The 21,423-nt window shown below is 36.9% G+C and overlaps 2 protein-coding genes across 8 annotated transcripts in view; one reads left to right on the forward strand and one right to left on the reverse strand.

Moving 5' to 3' along the window:
* The window catches only part of SMC4 (structural maintenance of chromosomes 4), a 46,091-nt gene extending 30,998 nt beyond the window's left edge, over positions 1–15,093 (reverse strand). Inside the window, exons 1-7 of one of the 2 annotated variants that reach the window (XM_042956121.1) lie at positions 14,992–15,093; positions 13,704–13,847; positions 12,644–12,822; positions 12,012–12,203; positions 10,357–10,533; positions 2,578–2,742; positions 2,186–2,313 (exon numbers count right to left, since the gene is read on the reverse strand). In XM_042956121.1, the coding sequence (XP_042812055.1) occupies positions 2,186–2,313; positions 2,578–2,742; positions 10,357–10,533; positions 12,012–12,203; positions 12,644–12,822; positions 13,704–13,842 (980 nt within the window). In that variant the 5' untranslated portion in view covers positions 13,843–13,847; positions 14,992–15,093. Of the gene's footprint in view, positions 1–2,185; positions 2,314–2,577; positions 2,743–4,300; positions 4,357–10,356; positions 10,534–12,011; positions 12,204–12,643; positions 12,823–13,703; positions 13,848–14,991 lie in introns of those variants that run through there. The other variant, XM_042956122.1, reaches the window with a different exon arrangement.
* A 123-nt stretch (positions 15,094–15,216) lies between these two features.
* The window catches only part of IFT80 (intraflagellar transport 80), a 146,876-nt gene continuing 140,669 nt past the window's right edge, over positions 15,217–21,423 (forward strand). For 3 of the 6 annotated variants that reach the window (XM_042956123.1, XM_042956131.1, XM_042956129.1), the window contains exon 1: positions 15,485–15,613. The gene's annotated coding sequence lies outside the window, so the exon portion shown is untranslated. Of the gene's footprint in view, positions 15,298–15,360; positions 15,380–15,484; positions 15,614–15,672; positions 16,060–21,423 lie in introns of those variants that run through there. The other 3 variants (XM_042956126.1, XM_042956128.1, XM_042956127.1) reach the window with 3 other exon arrangements.

A 21,423-nucleotide genomic window follows, 5' to 3' on the forward strand; every position in this document is an offset into this window, starting at 1 on the left:
AGTTCAGCATGTCCACTCTCACCACTTTTATTCAACATAGTACTGGAAGTCCTAGTCATAGCAATCAGACAAGAAAAAGAAGTAAAAGGCATCCAAATTGGTAAGGAAGAAGTATAATTTTCACTATCTGCAGATGACATATTATATATGGAAACCTTAACAGACTCTAAACAAGAAACTACTAGACGTGATAAAAGAATTCATTAAGATAAGATCAAAATCAATATACAGAAATCCATTGCATTTCTATGCACTAATAATGAAGCAGCAGAAAGAGAAACTAAAAAAAATAATCTCATTTACAACTGCACCACAAACTAAAATACCTGGAATTAAACTATCCAGGAAGTGAAAGACCTGTACTCTGAAAACTATAAAACTAAAAAACTGAAGATGACACAAACAAATGGAAAGATATCCCATGCCCATGGACTGGAAGCAAATACTGTTAAAATGTCCATAATACCGAAAGCAATCTATAGATTTAATGCAATTCCTATCAAAACACCCACAGCATTTTTCAGAGCAGAATACTCCCTAAAATTTGTATGGAACCACAAAAGACTCCGAATAGCCAATGCAATCTTGAAAAAGAACAAAACGGGAGGTATCACAATCCCAGATTTCAAGACATATTACAGAGCTGTAGCAATCAAATCAGTATGGTACTGGCACAAAAACAGCCATATCCATCAATGGAACAGAACAGAGAGCCCAGATATAAATGCCTGCTTATATGGTCAATTAATCTCTGGCAAAGTAGGGAAAAACATGCAATGGGAAAAAGACAGTATCAACAAATGGTATTGGAAAAACTGGACAGCTATATGCAGAAGAATGAAACTGGATCACTGTCTTATACCATACACAAAAACAAACTCAAAGTGGATTAAAGACCTAAAACCACAGAAGTTCTAGATGAGAGCACAGGCAGTAATTTTTATGACTTTGGCAGTAGCAACATTTTTCTAGGTATGTCTCCTGAGGGGAGGGAAGCAAAAACAGAATTAAATTATTGCGAAGACATAAAAAGCTTCCTCACAAAAAATGAAACAATCAACAAAACTAAAAGAGAACCTACTGAATATGAGAAGATATTTGTGAATGACATATCTGATCAAGGGTTAGTATCCAAATAAAGAACTTATGCAAGTACTTCTACCAATCAACACTAAAAAACCAAATAGACATTACAGATATTTCTCAAATGACGACATCCAGATCACCAAAAGACACGTGAAAAGATGTTTAACATCATTCATCATGAGGGGAATGAAAATCAAAACCACAAGAAATAACAATGTTGGCATAGATGTGGGGTAAAAAGGAACACTCATGCATTATTGGTAGGAATGCAAACTGGTGCAGCCCCTGTGGAAAACAGTATGTAGATTCCTCAAAAAATTGAAAACTAGAATTACCATATGACCCAGTAATTCCACTACTGCAATTTACCCAAAGTATCTGAAAACACCAATTTGAAATGATATATGCACTCCTATGTTTATTGCAGCGTTATTTACAAGTGTCAAACTATGGAAGCAGCCCAAGTGTCCATCAATAGATGAATGGATAGAAAAGATGTGATACACACACACACACACACACACACACACACACACACACACAGAGTATTAGCCACAAAAGAATGAAATCTTGCCATTTATAATAACATGGATGGATCTAGAGAATATAACATTAAATGAAATAAGTCAGGGAAAGACAACTATCATATGATTTCATGCATATGTGGAATTTAAGAAGCAAACACAGAAAAAAAAGATAAACCAAAAAAGACATTCTTAACTAAAGAGGACTGATGGTTACCCAAAGGGGAGGTGGGTGGAAGATGAAAGAGGTGAAGAGGATTAAAAGTATACTGATCATGATGAGTACAGGGTATAAAATTGTTCAATCGAGTATAAAATTGTTGAATCACTACAGTGTACACCTGAAGCCAATATAATGGCATGTTAATTATACTGGAATTAAAATTATAAAAATTAAAACAATTAAAAATTAAACCAATTACCATTTAGTACTATGGTAAAAAATTAATTTAACATATTCATTACAAAACAATTTTTAGTTTTTTTCTACTTTAGTCTTTATTTTTCTGTAATACAGATAAAAGGGCTTACTTAATGTCAGAAACTAATAAAAATTGATAAATTAATGTACTTACATGTAATATTGACAGACATGATTCTTTTTTCTAAATATTTCATTTTCCAAGGTAAGAAATTTAATGGCTATGTTTTTCTCTCCTTCTAAGGCATCCTTTTCCTTTTCTACCAGCTTAACTCTGTTTAACTACAAAAATTTAAAGTGTACGGATTATTCAAATATATTACACATGTATATACCTGAATTTCAAATATACCAACATGAGGCAAAAATATCTACCATATTAATAAAACACTGCTCAATTAAAGGTAAATAAGAAATATAAAATTCAATCTAAAACAGTAAAGATTTTTTCAATAAATATGATTATAAACTTAGTATTTGACTCAGTAGAATTTGTTCAATAAACAAAACAGTCTGATTTACAACAACAATCTATAGAAGATTCACCTTCTCTCCTCGATGTTCATTTAATATTTCAACTCTCCGACACAAGACTTTAATAGGCTCATTTAGCCGTCCGCAACCAATTATATCTTCTAAATATTCAAGCATACCCTCATCATGTTCAGTCTGGCCTTTTGGCTTCATCATAGCGATTTGTTCAACTTCACCCTTAAAAAAAGAAAAGTTGTATTACACATTCACTTTATGTTTAGCTACAACAATCTTAAGTGAGAATTAGGAACAATTAACAAACCCAATACTAACGAACAAATACATGATAGAAACCAGTAGCTTAAAGAAATTTAATAAGATATAAACAAAAATGTTTTTGATAGTTTTCATTTTCCCTGATGGTAAGAAATGTTTATACTCCCTTATATAAACTCTTACCAAATTATAATATACATTCACATACATGTACACAGCCAAAGAAAGATTCCCTAGCTTAAAATTTCATTCAATATATATATATATATAAAAAAAAAAGTATTGACTTTTGTATAAGGCAAAACTGAGCAAGGTATTCATATAATCTATAATTACTTTGGCAACATTACCAATTGTTAGTTAACATAATTAGAGCTCCTGTTCTAAAACAAAGAATTTTCAAGATCCTTCATGGCTTAACTGCAGTAGGAATCCTGTCCCAAGATGGTTTATTATTAAACTTTCTCTATAAACCTGGGGTTATGAGCTCCTCAAGAAGTGCTAAGATTTATAAGGATGTCTCAAACTTAATGTTCTAAAACTTTCTAAAAACAAGACCATTAAATAAAAAAGGAAATTACCTATTCCTCATGGTAATAAGAGAAGATAACCAACTGACTGAAAACTAACGAAGGCTCCTGGTACATATGAAATTGGAAAACTTTTATTTGCAATCATTAATATAACAGCTTTGAAGTGTGATTAAAATTCTTAGATTAACATTATATATTTGTATTTATGCAACTCAATTACAAACAGAAAAGAAGAAAAAAAACCCCACAATCAGTAACCTTCAAGGCTGACTGCCAGGCAGCCATTTAGTTTCATGGTGGAGAAAATTTTGTCTGAACATGCTCAGGCAAAATGCTGCTACTTTACTTCACAGGAGTAGTTGCCTGTGCTATTACAACACAAGAAAAGGAAGAGGCAAGTAGAAAAAAAATACAGGCCTTTATTTCAGCAAATAGCAAAGGTGAAAAAAAAATCAAGAAAAACACACAAAAAACCTATTACTTCCTCAATTTAAATATGCAAAATATTTAAATGTGAATAAACCTCAAAAACCTGGGGTGTATCTTGTTAATGTAATGACAAAGAGTCAAAGTTACCAAAAGCTCCCACATAAATATAAAGTAAACAAAAACAAACCACACAAAACCTTGGGGCTCCTGGCAGGCTCCGTTGGTAGAGCATGCAACTCTCTATCTCAGAGTTTTGAGTTCAAGCCCCATGTTGGTCATGAAGTATACTTAAAAACAAAAACAACAAAACACAAACAGGGGCACCTGAGTGGCTCAGTCAGTTAAGCACCTGACTTTGACTCAGATTATGCTCTCATGGCTTGTGAGTTCAAGCCCCACATCAGGTTCTCTCCTGTTGGCACAGAGCCCACTTCAGATCCTGACTCCTTCTCTCTTTGTCCCTCCCCCCACCTCAAAAATAAACATTAAAAATCCCACACACAACAAAACCCCAAACCCAAAACAAAAAACCCAACCTTAAAAATAAAACAGCTCACCTTAAATTTAGTCATTGAAAGGCATAACTTTTAATATTTTTATATACTGTCACTCTTCTGTAGTCTGACAACACAACGAACATGATTATCAAACATGAAGTAAAACACTATCCAAAGAGCTTGTTTTTTTTCTCTATAACCTTCAGTTATGTATAAATTAGTGCTTTAAACTAAGTGTTTAAACTAAACTATGTATTTATATAAAACATTTTATTCTTTCAATTATCAGGTCCTTCCAAATGTATGCAGTATTAGTTTCAAGTCGTAGAGAGGATTTAAGCCTAGAATTATGTCCAAAGTTTTGGATTACAACAGGGCAAATGCCAGCCATTGAAGAGTCTTACTCAGTTTTTAACTAGGCAGGGTTAATCAACAGCAACGCTGACATTTAGGGCTGGATATTCTTTGTTGCAGGGGTCTATGGTGGGCATCACAGGATGTTTAATAGCATCTCCGACCTCTTACACACCAGATCCTTTTTTTTTTTTTTTTTAAATTTTTTTTTCAACGTTTTTTATTTATTTTTGGGACAGAGAGAGACAGAGCATGAACGGGGGAGGGGCAGAGAGAGAGGGAGACACAGAATCGGAAACAGGCTCCAGGCTCTGAGCCATCAGCCCAGAGCCTGACGCGGGGCTCGAACTCACAGACCGCGAGATCGTGACCTGGCTGAAGTCAGACGCTTAACCGACTGCACCACCGAGGCGCCCCATACACACCAGATCCTAATAGCATTTTCCCATACCCTCAGCTGTAACAACCCAAAATGTCTCCAGACAACAATCAATGTCCCAGGGACACAGATGCGAAACTACCCCCAGCCGAGAACCACTCATGTTGAGGTAGTGGTTTAACTCTTTTGGGTTTACTATCCAAACAACAAAAATTATCTGACACTTGATATTCTAATATACTGCCCTAATTCAATTTGAACATCTGTTTTAAGATGAATGAAAAACTATGCTGTGAACACAGTCAAATGGGCATAAAGTATTACTTAAATATACATTTTTCAGGTAGCCAGAAGTTAGGACTCAGTGTAGCAGTTTACACTGACAAAAATATTCCTAAAGGCATCACACTTCCTGGCCGAATTACTTGCTCAAGGATGGAATAACACTATTAGGAAACTGCCTAGCTTTGGGTAAAGCAGAGTGGCTGCCTCTTTTGAGTTACTTATTCCTCCCTAGTTAAAATGCGGATATACAATTACGATTTCTTTACATTCTAACAAGGTTGCACAGTTGGTTGAAGATAAAAATGCTTAAGGACATATCTGAACCAAAATAGTTCCATTACACAGTGCCACATAACATTCAGTTTTAGATTATTACAATGGCACTCATTTTTTTTCAACCAGTAATTGTCAGATTCACATTACTGCTTCAACAAGCTATTAGAATATTTAGGCCTCTACCTGTTACTTGACTATTAGGACTACTATGGTATTCCAATTACAGCCTGGAACCTTTCTTATGGCTCTGTTCCTTCATGTCCTTTGCCTGCCTTACCACCTGCTACTATTTGCTTTCTAAGTTTCAACTTAGGGCAATAAGCTCCATACATTTCAAGGGGCAATAAGCTCCATACATTTCAAAAAAATTTTTAAAGCATCAACCTGAATTTAAAGTTTAAGGCTCTAAATCACAAATAATGGTAGCATGAAGACACAAAGTCTCAAGTTACTATCATGCTAGCATCTGAAGCCTGCAAAGTTTTATAGGTCTCCATAGTTATCTCTAGTTTCTTAGCTTCAGTAGACCTGAATAAGGTTTTACTTTTTTTGTTATTTACTACAAACTTCCTATGGTTTTAAGTTATATTCATATTGTATTAGAGACATTACACAACCCTGTAAAATATCAACTATCATTTTTAAGAGTAACAAAAAAACTGCAAACATATTTCAATATTTGTAATACCAAGGGCTTATATCTTAACTTCTTACAGTGTGACAAATCAGGATACTGTGATTCAGTTACACCATTTCTTTGATAATCTATTTTACAAAATATAGATTAAATATCTGAGAAATAGTGATGTTCTTCTTATACAAATGGAATCCAAATTTTAGCAAGCATGAACCATAAGAAATTCAAGTACACAGCTATCAAACTTTTTTTCTTAACAACACCTGAAGGATTCTTCTCATATGGGTATTTGCATTAAAACTAAAAGGCCCCAAATTACTAGGCTTTGAGTTTTTATTTTCTCTTGATAATCTTTTTATTTTCTCCATTTTCCACCATACTATTATTGTCCTTTACCTTCTGCTAATAAATTTTTATTCTGATTTGCTCTTTGTGAGCTACCAGAGGCCAACAAACCAAATGACCAAGGTAGTATCTGCCTCAAATAAGTACATCAACAGCAAGGGTAACGCTTTAGTGGGTGGGCTGCTTGATATCCTGGTTGCTTAGGAGTAGCTTCCTACTTTTTTTCAAGCTGAGGCTATTAAATCAAACACTTGGATAACTTAGGTGCTACGGATAGAGCTAAAAATTCTTTAGATATAGCACAAATTTATTTGTACAGGCTAAAAGACCACAACCCAAAAAATTTGTATGACATGCCAGCCTTAGAAGTATACAGGAAAGAAAAAGGAAGAAGAAATATAAGTAAAAATTAATCCAACTTCCAAATTACTAATTTGGAAAATTACTAACAGGGGTATAGGTTCCTTTCTATTGATGTACTTAATTTTAGGCACATACTAACCTTGGTGATTTGGTTTGTTGGCCTCTGGTAGCTCACAAAGAGCAAATGAGAATAAAAATTTATTAGCAGAATGTAGAATAAAAAAAAATCTTGGTTCCTATTTAAAGTTCTAATTCAGGTTTTATAATAATAAAGACAAAAACCATATGAAGTTGAAAACTGACAAAACTAAAATTGCCTTAACAGTTGTAGCTTTTAGGGGTTTACAAAACCACTCCTGAAACAGCAATCTTTAATGTAATTTTGAACCATAATAAAAGCATGAAGGTTGTCATTCTTTTAACTTTTAACATTTGAAAGTTAACATTCTTTTAATTTTTAACATTTGGTGCAAATGCACCAAAACCAATTAAACCTCATTTGTAAATCATAGTTACCATGAAATGCCATGGAGAGCTAATAAAATCCTACTTATTTTCACCAATAGTTATTACAATGTGACAAAGGCTCTCAAATTAAGGTATATATAAATGCGGACATGTATAAACATGAAAAGTACCATGGCCAGTTATAATCTTAACACTTTCTGAAGGCACGTGTAAGCGCTTTCAAGAACAAGAAACAGGGTTTTAACTATCTCTAACATTCACAGCATCTTAGCATAGTGCCCCATTAGGTATACGTTTGAATAGTCAACTAATGAAATTTAAAATGAATTCAAATACTAGAAATGCCTACTTCAAGAAACCACTAAACCAACTAAACACTGTAAAAAATTTTACCCTTATGGGCTTCTAAAATTTAGTGGGTTTTTTTTGTTTGTTTGTTTGTTTAACTTTTAGAGACAGGATGAGAGATTGTGTGCATGGGGAGAGGGAGATGGGGGAGAGAGAGGAAGAGAAAAAGAGAATCTTAAGCAAGCTGCATGCCCAGAGCAGAGCCCAACACAGGGCTTGATTCCATGACCCTGGGATCATGACCTGCACTGATATTCAACCAAACTGAGCCACTCAGGTGCCCCAAATTTAGTGGTGTTTCATCTTAAAAATAAATTTTCACTTTACTTTAGATTACTTAGGCTGTTAATTACTACCACTGGCCAAACATCTATACATTTTATTCAAACTAATCATTTATGTTCTTGATATTATGACGACTCCAAGTTTCCAGCCTTCCAATCCCAGCTAGTTTTAATTTTTTTTTTTTAACGTTTATTTATTTTTGAGACAGAGAGAGACAGAGCATGAACGGGGGAGGGGCAGAGAGAGGGAGACACAGAATCTGAAACAGGCTCCAGGCTCTGAGCTGTCAGAACAGAGCCCAACGCGGGGCTCGAACTCACGGACCGTGAGATCATGACCTGAGCCGAAGTCGGCCGCTTAACCAACTGAGCCACGCAGGTGCCCCACCAGCTAGTTTTTTAAGAGAGATGTAGGAGAGAACTAATAAAAAACCATATTCTTACTTACCTCCAACTGCTTTAAACTAGTGCAAGAGTCTAAGTTTTTGATAAGGAACTAAATAAAAATCTATAGATTTTGCCACTTTCCCTCAAGCTTTTAAATAGGGCATCATTAGTTCTACCGGTCCAATCCCTGTTTCTTTTTCCTAACAGGTGAACTCCCAAGGTTCCTATCTGTAAACTTAATCAAACGGAAATGAATCTATTACATGGGAAGTAAGTTTACCTTGACATTAAAAATGTTTTAAATAATTTGTTAAAATGACACAAAAAGGGTGAAATTATTATGAGGACAAATGGTTTAAGCATCCTACGTGCTTCAGAGGCACATATTTAATATAAAGTTGACAATTTAAAAATTACTGTTTTTTACTTCTTCAGGAAATTGTGACTTTATTTAGTTTTCTTTATTACTGAATTATGTACAGAAAGGCTGCACCAAGGGGAAAAAAATTTACCCTTGCAAGGGTTAAAATGCAGTCCACTTTAAGGAGTCTTGGCACAGGTGTAAAATTTTGACGATTATCCCAGGATAGTAAATAGCAAATAAAAAATAAACAGGAGTATAGGTTGCTGCAAAATGGTAGTATCAAATACAGTATTACAGAATGAAATAACTTTTAATCCATAGTTAACCAAACCAAATCCCATAATATGAAGGTCCATAAAACAGTTCAATTTGATTAAACACACACACACACACACACACACACCTTTAATTCCACATTTATGTAAATTCAATTGTTTAGAATTGTATCTGCAGCTGATTTCCCCTAACATTCATTTTCAAATAAGTCTGGGTTACAGAAGTATTACAAATGCACTGTGCCTGGTAACAAAAGATAGCAATATAAGTCATTCCAGAATAATGAGAACCAATTGAGAACACTTGGTTATCCTAATGAAACTTTTAGTATCAAAATTCCCAACTTACTTTAAAATCAGTCACAAGACTTATTAAATAATATCAGCAACTATTTTAAATCACAATATAGGTTTGCTTTTATTATTACGCTCTTGAGAGATTCTGGATAGAACACAGGAAAAGAAAGTAGCTTCCAATCAAAAAGGAACTTTAATGTACCTGATAAAGTCATATTTTACATTGATAACTTTTTTTAAAGGTAAGATAGGGAAGAAAAAGTATTTTTCTTACCAAGCAAGGCTGGTAAAACATATCTTTAATAAAGAAGACAAGGTTTCTAATAAAATTCAACCTAAGACCAGGTACTTAGTTTTATAGCCCTTAAAAAGACTTCAAGAGTTGTAATACTTCAGAATGAAATGTCAGTTACTTTCTGATCTTTCAGTATTTAGTGGTTCAAACAGGCCATTCTAACCAAAACAAAAACCAGCTTGGGTAAGCTTTTAGTTAACCATTGTAGTGTTAAAAAAAAAAAAAAAAAAAAAAAAAAATTAGTAAGGTGCTCAAGTAAAATTGTCAAACACTAAGTGTACAGAGTTCTTTTCATGTTTTTGCTATTTAATATTAGTAGAGATAAAAATAAAATTAAAGGACTATAAAAAGATAATGAATCTCATTTAAAATGTTATCTTAAAGGAAAATACAATCAGTAATAACAAATAGCTGTTATATCCCTGTCACGCTAAAGCAGCACAATAATATTGGTGTTTAATACTTATTTCACTACGCCAATATTTACGTGCTGCTAGAGCGGAACAAGTATGTCAGTCCATCCAAACATAAAATGTGCGTCTTACAGTGAAAAAATAATTTTGAATGAATTTCCTTAAATTTCTAGAGCAGCAAATAATGATTCGCATCTTGACTGTAGTATGTAAACCATGATGTGCTGCTACAGTACTTTAAGGCCTCAAAAAGTACAGGATGCATCCAACAGGGGGATACCCCTCTAAACTTTATTGAAAAAAAAGTAACGAGTAAGAAGATGTCTAAAATCTTTAATAAACTCACCTGTAAGATTAAAAATCTATTATGGTCCAAGTCAATTCCATGACTTCGAAGAAGATTTCCAACATCCTTAAACGTTGTCTTCTTCCCACTTATGTGATAGACAGAAGTATTGTCTCTGTAGGCAGTTCTGGATACATAGAAATTACTGTTAGGAATGACTTCATAATCATCCCCTTCCTGTTTTGTGGAAAAACAAAACCAGAAAACAATTGTTGGTATTAAGTCACAGATCTGCACCAAATTTCACTCTTCATATTGAAACTAATTCTATGGATTAAAAACTTCAATTGAACATGCACATAAACTGGCAATATTTCTCAGAAATAACCCTCTTAGCAAAGAATAGTTTCCAAGTTGTTTGATCCCTTTCCTCATAGATCACAAAAACCATAAAGCCAAACAAACAGAAACAAAACAAAAAACCCACTTCCAAACAAGCCTAAAATTCTACTGACTGAAAAAGAGTATTTGAAGGGGTACAAGAATCTCACCGTATCTGAAATAAACTCACTGCAACTATTAAACCATGTTGACAGATTAAATTACTAGTCCACTTAGAAAAGCTGCAAGAAATGATCCAAAGAAAGGAAGGTAGGAATGGCGTAACTTGGCTTAGCTTTTGTCTTTTTTTTTGGTAAACAATATGCCATTGGAAGGTATAAACAGTTGCAAAGAACTGACAACTACATTCCCCCAATTTTTAAAAAAACCAACTGGATTTTAAAAAATGACGTGCAAATCTACTTTAATAGTAAAACTTGCTTTCCCTTAAAAGCTTTGTCATTTTGACAAACGGCTTTTAAAATTTACACGAATCGAACATAATTATAATTCGCAATGAAATCAAACCTGATTTAGTGGCAATCTAATTTTCCAACCTAAATTGTACAATAGAAAAGCACTAAAAAACAAAATTAATACAGATACCATGTAAATTTAACTAAAGCCCTTTATATTAAAAAAAAAAATCTAAAATACAAAACTTAGAATCCAAATCACATCCTTGCTTCATTATGGAGTTTTCTGTATTTTTAGGTTCCAACTAGTCATTTTTAAGCCATGAATTTCCAAAGTTAATTATTAGATGAGAAAAAAACCAATACCAACCGAACCAGAACCACGTAGATAATATAGACACTTTAGCTAAAATTGTTTCCTTTTCTAGAAAACACATGTATTAACCCTTCCCGTTTTAAAAGGGTAAACTGAAGTAGAGTTCTTTCACATTACAGACACACAAGACTACTAATATTAATTAAAACAATGGAGATGATAAAGTTAGTCATCGGTTACATTTTCAAGTTTAGGTAATTTATCTGAAAGCAATAAAAACATAACTTTATACTGAAAGAATGCCTGTGTTGGCACTCAAGATACTAAAACTGCTCAATGTTTTATTCTAAAGTAGCTATCATGAGCTACTTATAATTCATTGCCCTGGCTAAAAATTTTAATATTTTAATGGCTGCCACCACCACTACTCAAAGAAAATATGATCTTGGAAGTAACGAAATCAGTATCCATCCATTCTGCTTTAACCATACACTAATTTTTAAAAGCCTATTTAAGCCAAAAATAATAAATGTGCAATGTATGGAAATCCTGTGTTCCACACTTGAGGCTGTAAATAACTAAAACAGTCAGAAGTCCCTTACCTTATCAATTATCTTCTGAAAATGAACTTCTACAGTACAACTCTGAATATCCTTGTGTTCATCAGAATTGTGAATAAGCACTGAAAGTTTTTTAGATCTTATTTTTTGTGCTCGATAGCCAAACACAAAAAGCATAGAATCAATAACATTGGATTTGCCACTGCCATTTGGCCCAATAATACAGGAAAAGCGCTGCATAAAAAGAACAGTAAAAAAATTAAATTGAAGTTAAAGAAAAGGTCATACCATACTGATTTTAATTTAAAACGCTTGCCCTTTTTACTTGCAGCGAAACTATTAAGTAAAAGTTTTCATTTCAACTTGTTTACTTATATCATATTCTCGATAACAAGCTTCAACGCTTTAAAGAACACCTAATTCTAGCTTATTTTCTTTATAAAATTCATTCTAATAAAGAAAATAGTTCCTTCAAACAAAAAACTCACCAATTCTACTCAGTGAGGAAAATTTAACAGCTAAAGAGGTACCAAACATAACCAGGATAAACAAAAACCAATTTCAGTTGTTAAAAAACACAGGAAACATACCATGTGTTATCAAGCAGGATAAATATGATAAAAATTGAAATATACACATTACCCTATTAATAGTTATTTAAAATGGTCAAATACCTTATGAAAAGGTCCCAGAATTTTTTCCCCAGCATAGGATTTGAAGTTCTGGTTTACAATATGAGTTATCATTAGCCGAGGAGCTCCGGCTTCATTGGCCATTGCTGGAGGCGGGGGAGGAGGGATGCTATTCAAAATCTCTTCTAAACTTCTATTATCAATTTCCTCACTTGGTGTCTCTAAGTCAGTCAAAGGAAAAGGAGGGCAAGGGGGGAAAAAAAGCCTGCATTAGTGCAATTAGTTTGGAGGACTACTGCCTGCTAATCTTTGGGGAAATGTTATTTATGAACCCTAGGAATCTGTATTTTCCACTTTAAATGTAGTATTATCCTAAACTCAGGAGAAATGAGAATTTCAGCTTCGTTTTATATAAAAAGAAATTCTTGAAAGAAACGCCACCAGTCACAAAATCCCACAAAAATATATCTCTTAAGAGTCAAAACACTACAACATAAAGCAAATCTGGGAAAACCACAACCACCCGATTCTCTGTTCCACGTCTAAACAGGTGGTTAAATCCTAAGGTTCTAGATCCAACTTTCTCCGTATCTGAGCACCAGGAACCCTCACTTTGGACACTCAAAGAGCTCCAGCGGCACTGTCCCAGGGGCTGCCTAATGTCATCCAATTCCTGTACTCACAAAAGCTACAGTAGTTTCGAGTAAATTGTCATCTCTTTAAAAACAATTTAAGACCTGGGAGGTTGTTAGCGTCAAACAACTTTAACATACAATAAAGTTAATTCTGTCTGGAACAAAGTCCACTAGCTATTGGCTGACCATGTCGATTTCCGCGGAAATAAAAGGCCACAAACAGAAATTCGTAACTGCAGCCACGAACTTGCCCCAATCCCCTCCGGCACCGTTACAAGCGAAATTGCACGACCACTCCAATCTCTGAAAATCCCACCAGCTTCTTGAGCTGCTCCTCTTGACCTACAGACGTCAACTCCGCAGCCCCTCACCTCCGCGCCCCCAAACACCAGCCAGTCCCGGGTTGGGCGCTGACCCACCCGGGTCTACCATCGCGCTTTCCTGCCGAGTCGCGGCGGGGTACTCACCTGCGGTAGCAGGGGCCGGGCTGCCCGCGCGGCCAGGCGGGGGTTCCGGCTCCGCGTCGCTACTGGTGCCGTCCGGGGAGTGCGGCGGCTCTTCTCTTCTGCGCCGGGCGGTGGAAGGCTGGGTGCCTTTACGGGGCATGGTCGCTGGGGCAGGGGGAGAGCCGGGAGCAAGTCAGCCCGCCGGGCTGCAGGACCAGGCCAGTACACTTCCCGCCGGCCCCCGCGTTGCAACCGACTAAGCCCCTACCCCACCCGACTCGGGAGGAAACTCCGTCCATCCGTTTCCGAGAGACCCTTTTAAAAATCCCCGCTCGACGCCAGCGGGTGCTCGTTAAACAAGGCACATAAAACCCAAGTGCCAAAAAGGCGGGATTCGTCTTAAGTCCGAATCAAGTGGGAAAACCTAGACGTGCTCGGTAATCAAGCAAGGATAGAACCGCTTAAGTTCTTTATATTTTCCTAATGGCTCCTCACCCTCCTCCTCCCACAGTATAAGGGTGTAAGAATATTTTCCTTTGATTTCCTAACGAAATAATTCCCATAAGCCGGCATTTACTGACATTCCCACGCTCTCGGGGCTAGGGAAGCAAGCGCACAGACTTTGTTGAGAGTTCTATTACCTTCAGGTTTGAGGGACCATCAACTCTTCCTAAGGTACCTAAGACTAACGGGCGACTCGCCGCCCACTTTCCCCGCCATTTAGCTCTTGGCGCCGTTGACGGCCCGAGGGCTTCCAAGTCTCCTCGCCACCGTCCGACCCGGAAAGGCGGCCGGAGACTGGGGTGGACCACTCTCGACTTCTAAATCGGACACAGGCAGCGCCTGCTCCAGTTCAATCGTTTTGGGGTGGTGGAGTTTGTCTCTCCGGGGCCCGCTGCGGAGTCTCGTTGGACAATAAACTACAAAAGGTCACCAGTAAGGGCTCAGACCCGGTAATTAGTCCCTTGAGAGAAGAGAGGTCAGGGGGCCGGGGCACGGGAGACGCCCTTGCCCCGAGAGACTAGGATTTCTGAGAGGAGATCCGCAAGGCTTAGAGTCCGCGTAGTCCCGCACCCCCGCCGACAGACGCTTAAGTAGCTCAGGGAAGTGGCGCCCGCGCGAAGCGCGCGGGAGTCCCGACTGCCGGGAGGCGGCCGAGGGGGGAGGGGTGACAGCGAGAGAAATCTCCCGGCGGCAGCCTCAGCCCAGACTTCGGCTGCTCCAGCTCAAGGCCTCTACTTTCCAGGCGCCCGCAGACGGGGCAGGAAGTAAGAGTGTGACAACCTGATCAGGAAAAGAAGTACTTTACCTGCGGGGCAGCCCAGTCAGATCAAAGCTGGAAACCGTTGTACAGCACCCCCGCTCCTACCGGTGTTTCGGCTCCGGGTCCTTCACTCGAAAATGGCGCCTAAAATACAAACTCGAACGGAAATTCGTTACAAATGCGCGCAATGCTTTCTGGGAATCACTAATTTGAAAAAAATGCGGCGACTACCACCGCCATCTTCTGGTCGCGTACACGCCTGCGTGAATCCTTGGCGGGACCCTGGCGGCCGGAGACGTTTCTAAGTGAAAACGCGGAGCGAAACAGTTTTGCCTGAGGCCTACGGCAACAGTACTCTTATAAAAATATTAAAAAAAAACAAACAAAACAAAACACCTCGAACTGTAGAGGTTTGAACAAGAGGGAAAAAAATGTAGGGCTCCACCCCCTAGGTGGCGGGGGGGGGGGGGGGGGAGGGGCTCAGTCGTCCCCTAACGTCCCTTAAAGAGAGAGCGGGCTTGGGTGACCCGCGGCGCGGTAGTATCGCGAGAAGAAGGAGTGTGCGTAGCTCTTAGAAATCACTATGGTGACAGGGAGGTTGGGAGGCTTCTTGGTAATTGGTCCCAGCTCTGTGGGAAAAATCGCCACTGCTTTCCTGCAACTTAAGGTAAATCTCTTTACCTCTGGACTTAGTGAGCAAAGGGTTTGGAAATTGTGGCCATCAGTGGATCCCACCATACCTGTTTTAATAGTGCATGCGGCATAGGGCATCAGTTATTTTCCGTCTCCCTGGAAGCAGTGGGGCTCTGGACGTAGCTTTTGGGATCCGAAGCAGGAAGCCCAGAGTTTGGAGGGAGTAGAGGGACAAGAAGAACAGAAAACCTGGATTGGCGAATAATAGTATAGTCTACATGTGAATAGCAACGTAATTTCGAATTTATTGGTGTTAGGTCATTAGTGTCACTAGTGAAAGGAGATTTCGGGCTTTTAAAATCATTTGAAAGATTTCGTAATGGAAGAAATGATTTGTCGGTGTCATCTGATTGTCTTTATGAGAAAATTATCAGTGGGCAAATACTTCTCAAGCAACTTGAATGCGTTACACTGTACAAGGTATAGTAAGGATTATTAAGCAAATATTCCTGTTCCCAGAGAATTTAGTTTTGTTAGTCAATTTTTAACCTGGAGTCTGTAGTCCTGGTGGTAAGGTGGTTGAGATTCAGTGGAGTTCCTGACACTCCCACGGTCCCCCGCTAAGTTGTATGCGGAATTCCGTGTGTTTGTGCATTTTTCTGGGGAGTTAGTTTTCCCAGCACTTTGATCAGATTCCCAAATCCTAATCCCCCGTTATGTTAACCACTGGTTGATTTGACTATCTCCTATAAGTATTTATTCAGCGATGCTTATGTAGTTGACATTGAGAACTGGGAGCCGTTTTACCCCCCTTAACCTTTGCATATCTAGGGCTGACATACTGAATCACTGATAAGTCTGCTTTATGAATGAATTTACATTAACTTCTAAGTAAGTATTGTAAGTCTGACCCCAGGAGCATTATGTCAGGTTCAGTGATTCTCAAGAGGGGTGTAGAGGACACTCCCTGCCAACTGTAAGAATTTGGTGAGGTTCAGAGAGACTGGTGTGGTTTGCAGGAGCATTGACTCCATACTATACTATACCTTTAAAATTGAAAAAAATAATTATTGTTTTCATATGACAAAGTATAGACAATAAAACTCAATGAAAAAAATTTGACTGTTGGTTATATCAAGAAAATGTAGCGATTCTCTTTGAAAGTTTCTGGAATCATTTGGATTTTTGAAGTTTGTAAAATACTACAAAACCTGAGTTGGAGAGATCAACCATGAAAAAAGCAAAAACTAGACCAAACTGAGTGGTGTATAAGGGTCACAGATCACAATGTAGTAGAAGGATGTAACTAACATAACAAAATCCCAAATCCCATCATTTTTTTTAACCATATGCTTGGATAATTTACAAAATTTATCAATTTTTCTGAGACTATTTATCATGAAATCAGGATATAATGCCTACCTCATAGGACTATTTATAATTTTCTCTAACACATATGCTGTAAGCATTTGATATTACTGTGTTTACAACACTGACCTTATTAGGGCATGTGCTAAGGATGAATAATGGGATGTCAAGTTAAAAGATCAGCTTATGAAGGGTCTTGACAGCCAGATTTTGGATGGTAGATATGATATAGAGGAAACACCTATTAAAAAAATTTTGAGCGAAGGAATGACTTGATAAAAAAGAAAAAAAAAAAAATAACACCAGTTATATGGGATGTGTTAAGACAGGAAAAAGATGTAGATCAGGCATAGCTTTATTATGTGGAAGGTGAAAAGTGCTTATACAGTAGAATGGAAAAAATCCAGGCACATTTAGGAGGAAAAATATACAGCTTTTCTGGTTTTTAATGATTAAGAGTCTAAACACTTAAAGTCAGTCAGATACTATTCTTTGTTGGTGAATTCCTGAATTAGTGATGAGGGGATAGAAAGAAAAATAAGTTAGAGATAGTTCTTGGTTTTACTGTCTTTGACGATCGCTCTAAATAACAGTAGGTCTTAATGACAGATGAGAAAGAAATGTTATTTCAATAAATCAAGTTACCTATGGCTTTAGATTTAGTGGAACCTAACCATGCCCACTCAGAACAAGTTTTTTTTTTTTTTTTATTCTTTTATGTTTATTTATTTTTGAGAGAGAGACAGAGTGTGAGTGGGGGAGGAGCAGAGAGAGAGGGAGACACAAAATCTGAAGCAGGCTCCAGGCTCTGAGCTGTCAGCACAGAGCCCAATGGAGGGCCTGAACCCACAAACCGTGAAATCACGACCTGAGCCGGAGTCGGATGCTTAACTGACTGAGCCACCCAAGCGCCCCAGAACAAGTATTTTTAAAACATGTTTAAGCCAGATTGTATGATGTAGCAAAGACATAGCAAACAGCTACAGAGTAGACTTAAATCTAAAGTGAAAGTAGGACACTTAGAACAGGTGAAGAAGTGATTTGGGAAGAGATTAGAGTCAAGAAAAAAGACTTGATTGATCCCTTCCAATACTTTGGATACTTCTCATGAAATTAATAGTTTAATTATAAAAAGAAGCTGGTCAGATTGGGATGACTAACTTACAGTCATTTGGGAAAGTAAAGCAAGTCTCATCTTTCTGATCCAAAATCATCTACTAACAACCATTATGTGTAATTTCAGGCAGTCTGAGAACAGAACCCTCACTTTTTACATTTTAAAAGTGAAACTGTACCACATAGGAAGAAATAAGAATAAATTCAAAGAGAACAATTGGAATTAGAATTCAAATCCACATTTGCAATTCCTTAAGTGCACAGTTAAGTTTTGTTGTCATCATAATAATGTTTTTGGGGGTTCCTGGGTGGCTCAGTTGGTTAGGTGCCCCCTCTTGATTTTGGCTCAGGTCATGATCCCAGGGTCAGGGGATTGAGCCCTGCTTAAGATTCTCTCTCTTCCTCTCCTTGTGCCCTTCCCCCACGCACACTCTCCCTCTCCCTCTTTCTCTTTCACTCCCCAAAAAAAGAAAAATGTTTTTTGTCTATCTTCTAATGTGGTTTCAACATTCATAAAGTCTGATATTAGATTTGTGGATAAACCTTTAAAAATATTAATCAAGTTTTAGTTAATTATAAATATTTGGATTAATTAGATATTAATTAATAAATAAAAATGAATAAATAAACATGGGTTTATGTAAGTAATGAATAAATACTTAGAGAATTTGTTCAAGATTAATAAATTGATTGGGACTGACCAGCTCAGTCAGTGGAACGTGTGACTCTTGACCTCAGGGTCAAGGTTCAGTCCCAAGTTGGGTGTAGAGATTACTTAAAAATAAAATCTTTAAAAAGGAAAGATTAATAAATTGACTATAGAACAGCATAGATAATGGTGTATATTCATCTTGATAATATAATGTTATACATTTACATATTATACATTTTATATATGACACATAAGCATATGTATAATACGTGTGTGTGTATATATATGTATATACATGCACTTCGTATATGAGTACATTAATGTTATTGAAATTCTCACCTATCTTAACACAAAAAAAAGGAAGTGAGGAAATGGAATGGTTTTCTGGGTAAAGACTGTTTTGAAAAATGAGTTTACTTTTATTCATGTAGGTTGGAATTAGGAAAGATATATCCAGTGGGCAGCAGAGAAAGAGAATATAGGTTAGGGAAGAAAATAGGATGAGATGATACTATGTGAATGGTTGAAACATAAAAATAGATTAGTTTTTAAGGTTGTAAATAAAGAGAGAATAGCACCAGAAACTGTCACTTCTTAGAATCTAGAAAGAAATGATTATGTAATGTCTCAGGATTCTAGATTACAGGTAACAAGAAAACCTAATCTAAATTGTCTTGAGAAAAAATAAATTGGCTTCCATAATCGAAAAATCAGGTGAGTGTCACTGGATTTAGTGTTCAAATAAAGACACAGGATTTCTTTGCTCTGCTTTGCATTCCGTTGTCTTGGCATTACTCTCATATAGTGGTCTCTGGCACCTACAGGCCCTTCCCTTGGTGTGGTAAGATGGCTATGGTAACTCCAGCCTCAAATCTTCTAAAATTAAAGACCAGGGGTAAGGAGAGTTTTTCTTCTCCATCATTTATTTGAATAAAAGTCCTGGGCCACCTGTGAAACAGTCTCTGTGCAAAGGGAATGGAATGTTCTAATTGGCTTTAGTCTCTCTCATGCTGGCTTCACTGAAGCCACATGGGCTAAAAGTGGGGTAGTGGAGAAAAATTCTTTGTAGCTAGGAAAAGAGTGAATGTATGTAGAGTGACAAAAACCAATTTTCACTATGAATAGCTAATAATTATTTAGTTCTTACTATGTTCCAGGCACTTTACTGGATATTTTATATACATTTAATCATAACCAACCTGTGAAGTAGGTATTGTTAGCCCTATTTTATATAAGGAAGAAAACAGAATACAGTATCTGGAAGATCAGTAGGTAAAAGTTTCAATAAGAGGGTCAAATACAGTAGAGACTTTAAAGAGAATGAGAATGGTGATCCTATGAAAAAAAATTATTAGTTTTTTTTTTCAAATGCAGAAATGTGTAAAGAAAACTGGGCCATCATCCAATCAGATAACCCTATGCTAAATATATAAGTGTATAGACATATAAAATACTATGAACATGGTAAAAACTTTAAACAGTACAGAAACATAAAATGATCATTAAAAGCCTCCCTTCTCATCCCAATGTCACTACCCTCACGGAGGTCTCCTTTGTCTTGCTCCTCTTCCTAGAAAAATGTTTTAAAATACACGAGCTTAAACATATATCCCTTTTTATTTATACAAAAAAGTGTGTTTTATGTAATACTGCTAACTTTGCTTTTGTCATTAAACATTATAGACATCTTTCTGTATCAATACATACAGATTCAATACACACAGATTCATTTCATTTTTTAAATAGTTGCACAGCACTTTAGCATATTGCTGACTGTGGTTCTTTTATGCTAGGTGATGAATTAAAAGGATGAACGAAAGATGACTTCTTATTCCAGATTTGAGAATCACATGGTTTATAGGCTAGAATTTATCAGGTCACCCTGCAAAAGGATTATAAATATAGCAAACAAGAATAATAAAAGTCTGGTTGGCGAGAGCTAGGTATAATCATAGCTAGAATTGCAGGGAAATGTAAATACCACAGCATACACATATACTTTAGCAAATGCATACAGGAATTGGAGTGGGATGGGGTTGGAGGTCTTTAGTAATTGAACTCTATGGCCTTTCATAAGCCTGCTTCCTTTGCTTGTTATGACTTTGAATCTGTCCCTGGAAATGATGAGCCTGCTTCTCTCTTCCCTGCCAGGCAAGAAATCTTAGCTCTAGTCTGCAAGTGATTTTTTTTTTAAAGTATTTATTTTGAGAGAGAGAGAGAGAGAGAGAGAGAGCGAGCAGGGGAGGGGCAGAGAGAGAAGGAGAGAGAGAATCCCGCAGGCTCCTCACTGTCAGTGCAGAGCTGGATGCCAGACTGGATCTCACCAACTGTGAGATCATGACCTGGGCCGAAATCAGGAGTTGGAAGCTTCACTGACTTGGCCACCCACGTGCCCCAAGTCTGCAAGTATTTTTATGGTGGGACAAACCTGAGTAAAAGATCTGCCTCTCTCTCCCTCCTTGCTTTCCTGGGAAAGAGTCACAGGAGTCTGATCAGAGCTATCAATTTAGAAAACTGTTCATAAAAATTGCGCTTTTAAAAATAGGGACTTGGGTAGTCAAAAATAGGGACTTGGGTATTAGTTTTAATCAATACCCAAAGGTTAGCCAGTATGCAAATGACCCAAACAGAACTTGGTATGATCTAGCTCTTGTGCTTTATCTATTCTTCACATTCCTGTTCACTACTGAGGCTTGTCTATTTCTTAT

This window comes from Panthera leo, chromosome C2 (assembly GCF_018350215.1).
Source record: "Panthera leo isolate Ple1 chromosome C2, P.leo_Ple1_pat1.1, whole genome shotgun sequence".
NCBI lineage: Eukaryota > Metazoa > Chordata > Mammalia > Carnivora > Felidae > Panthera > Panthera leo.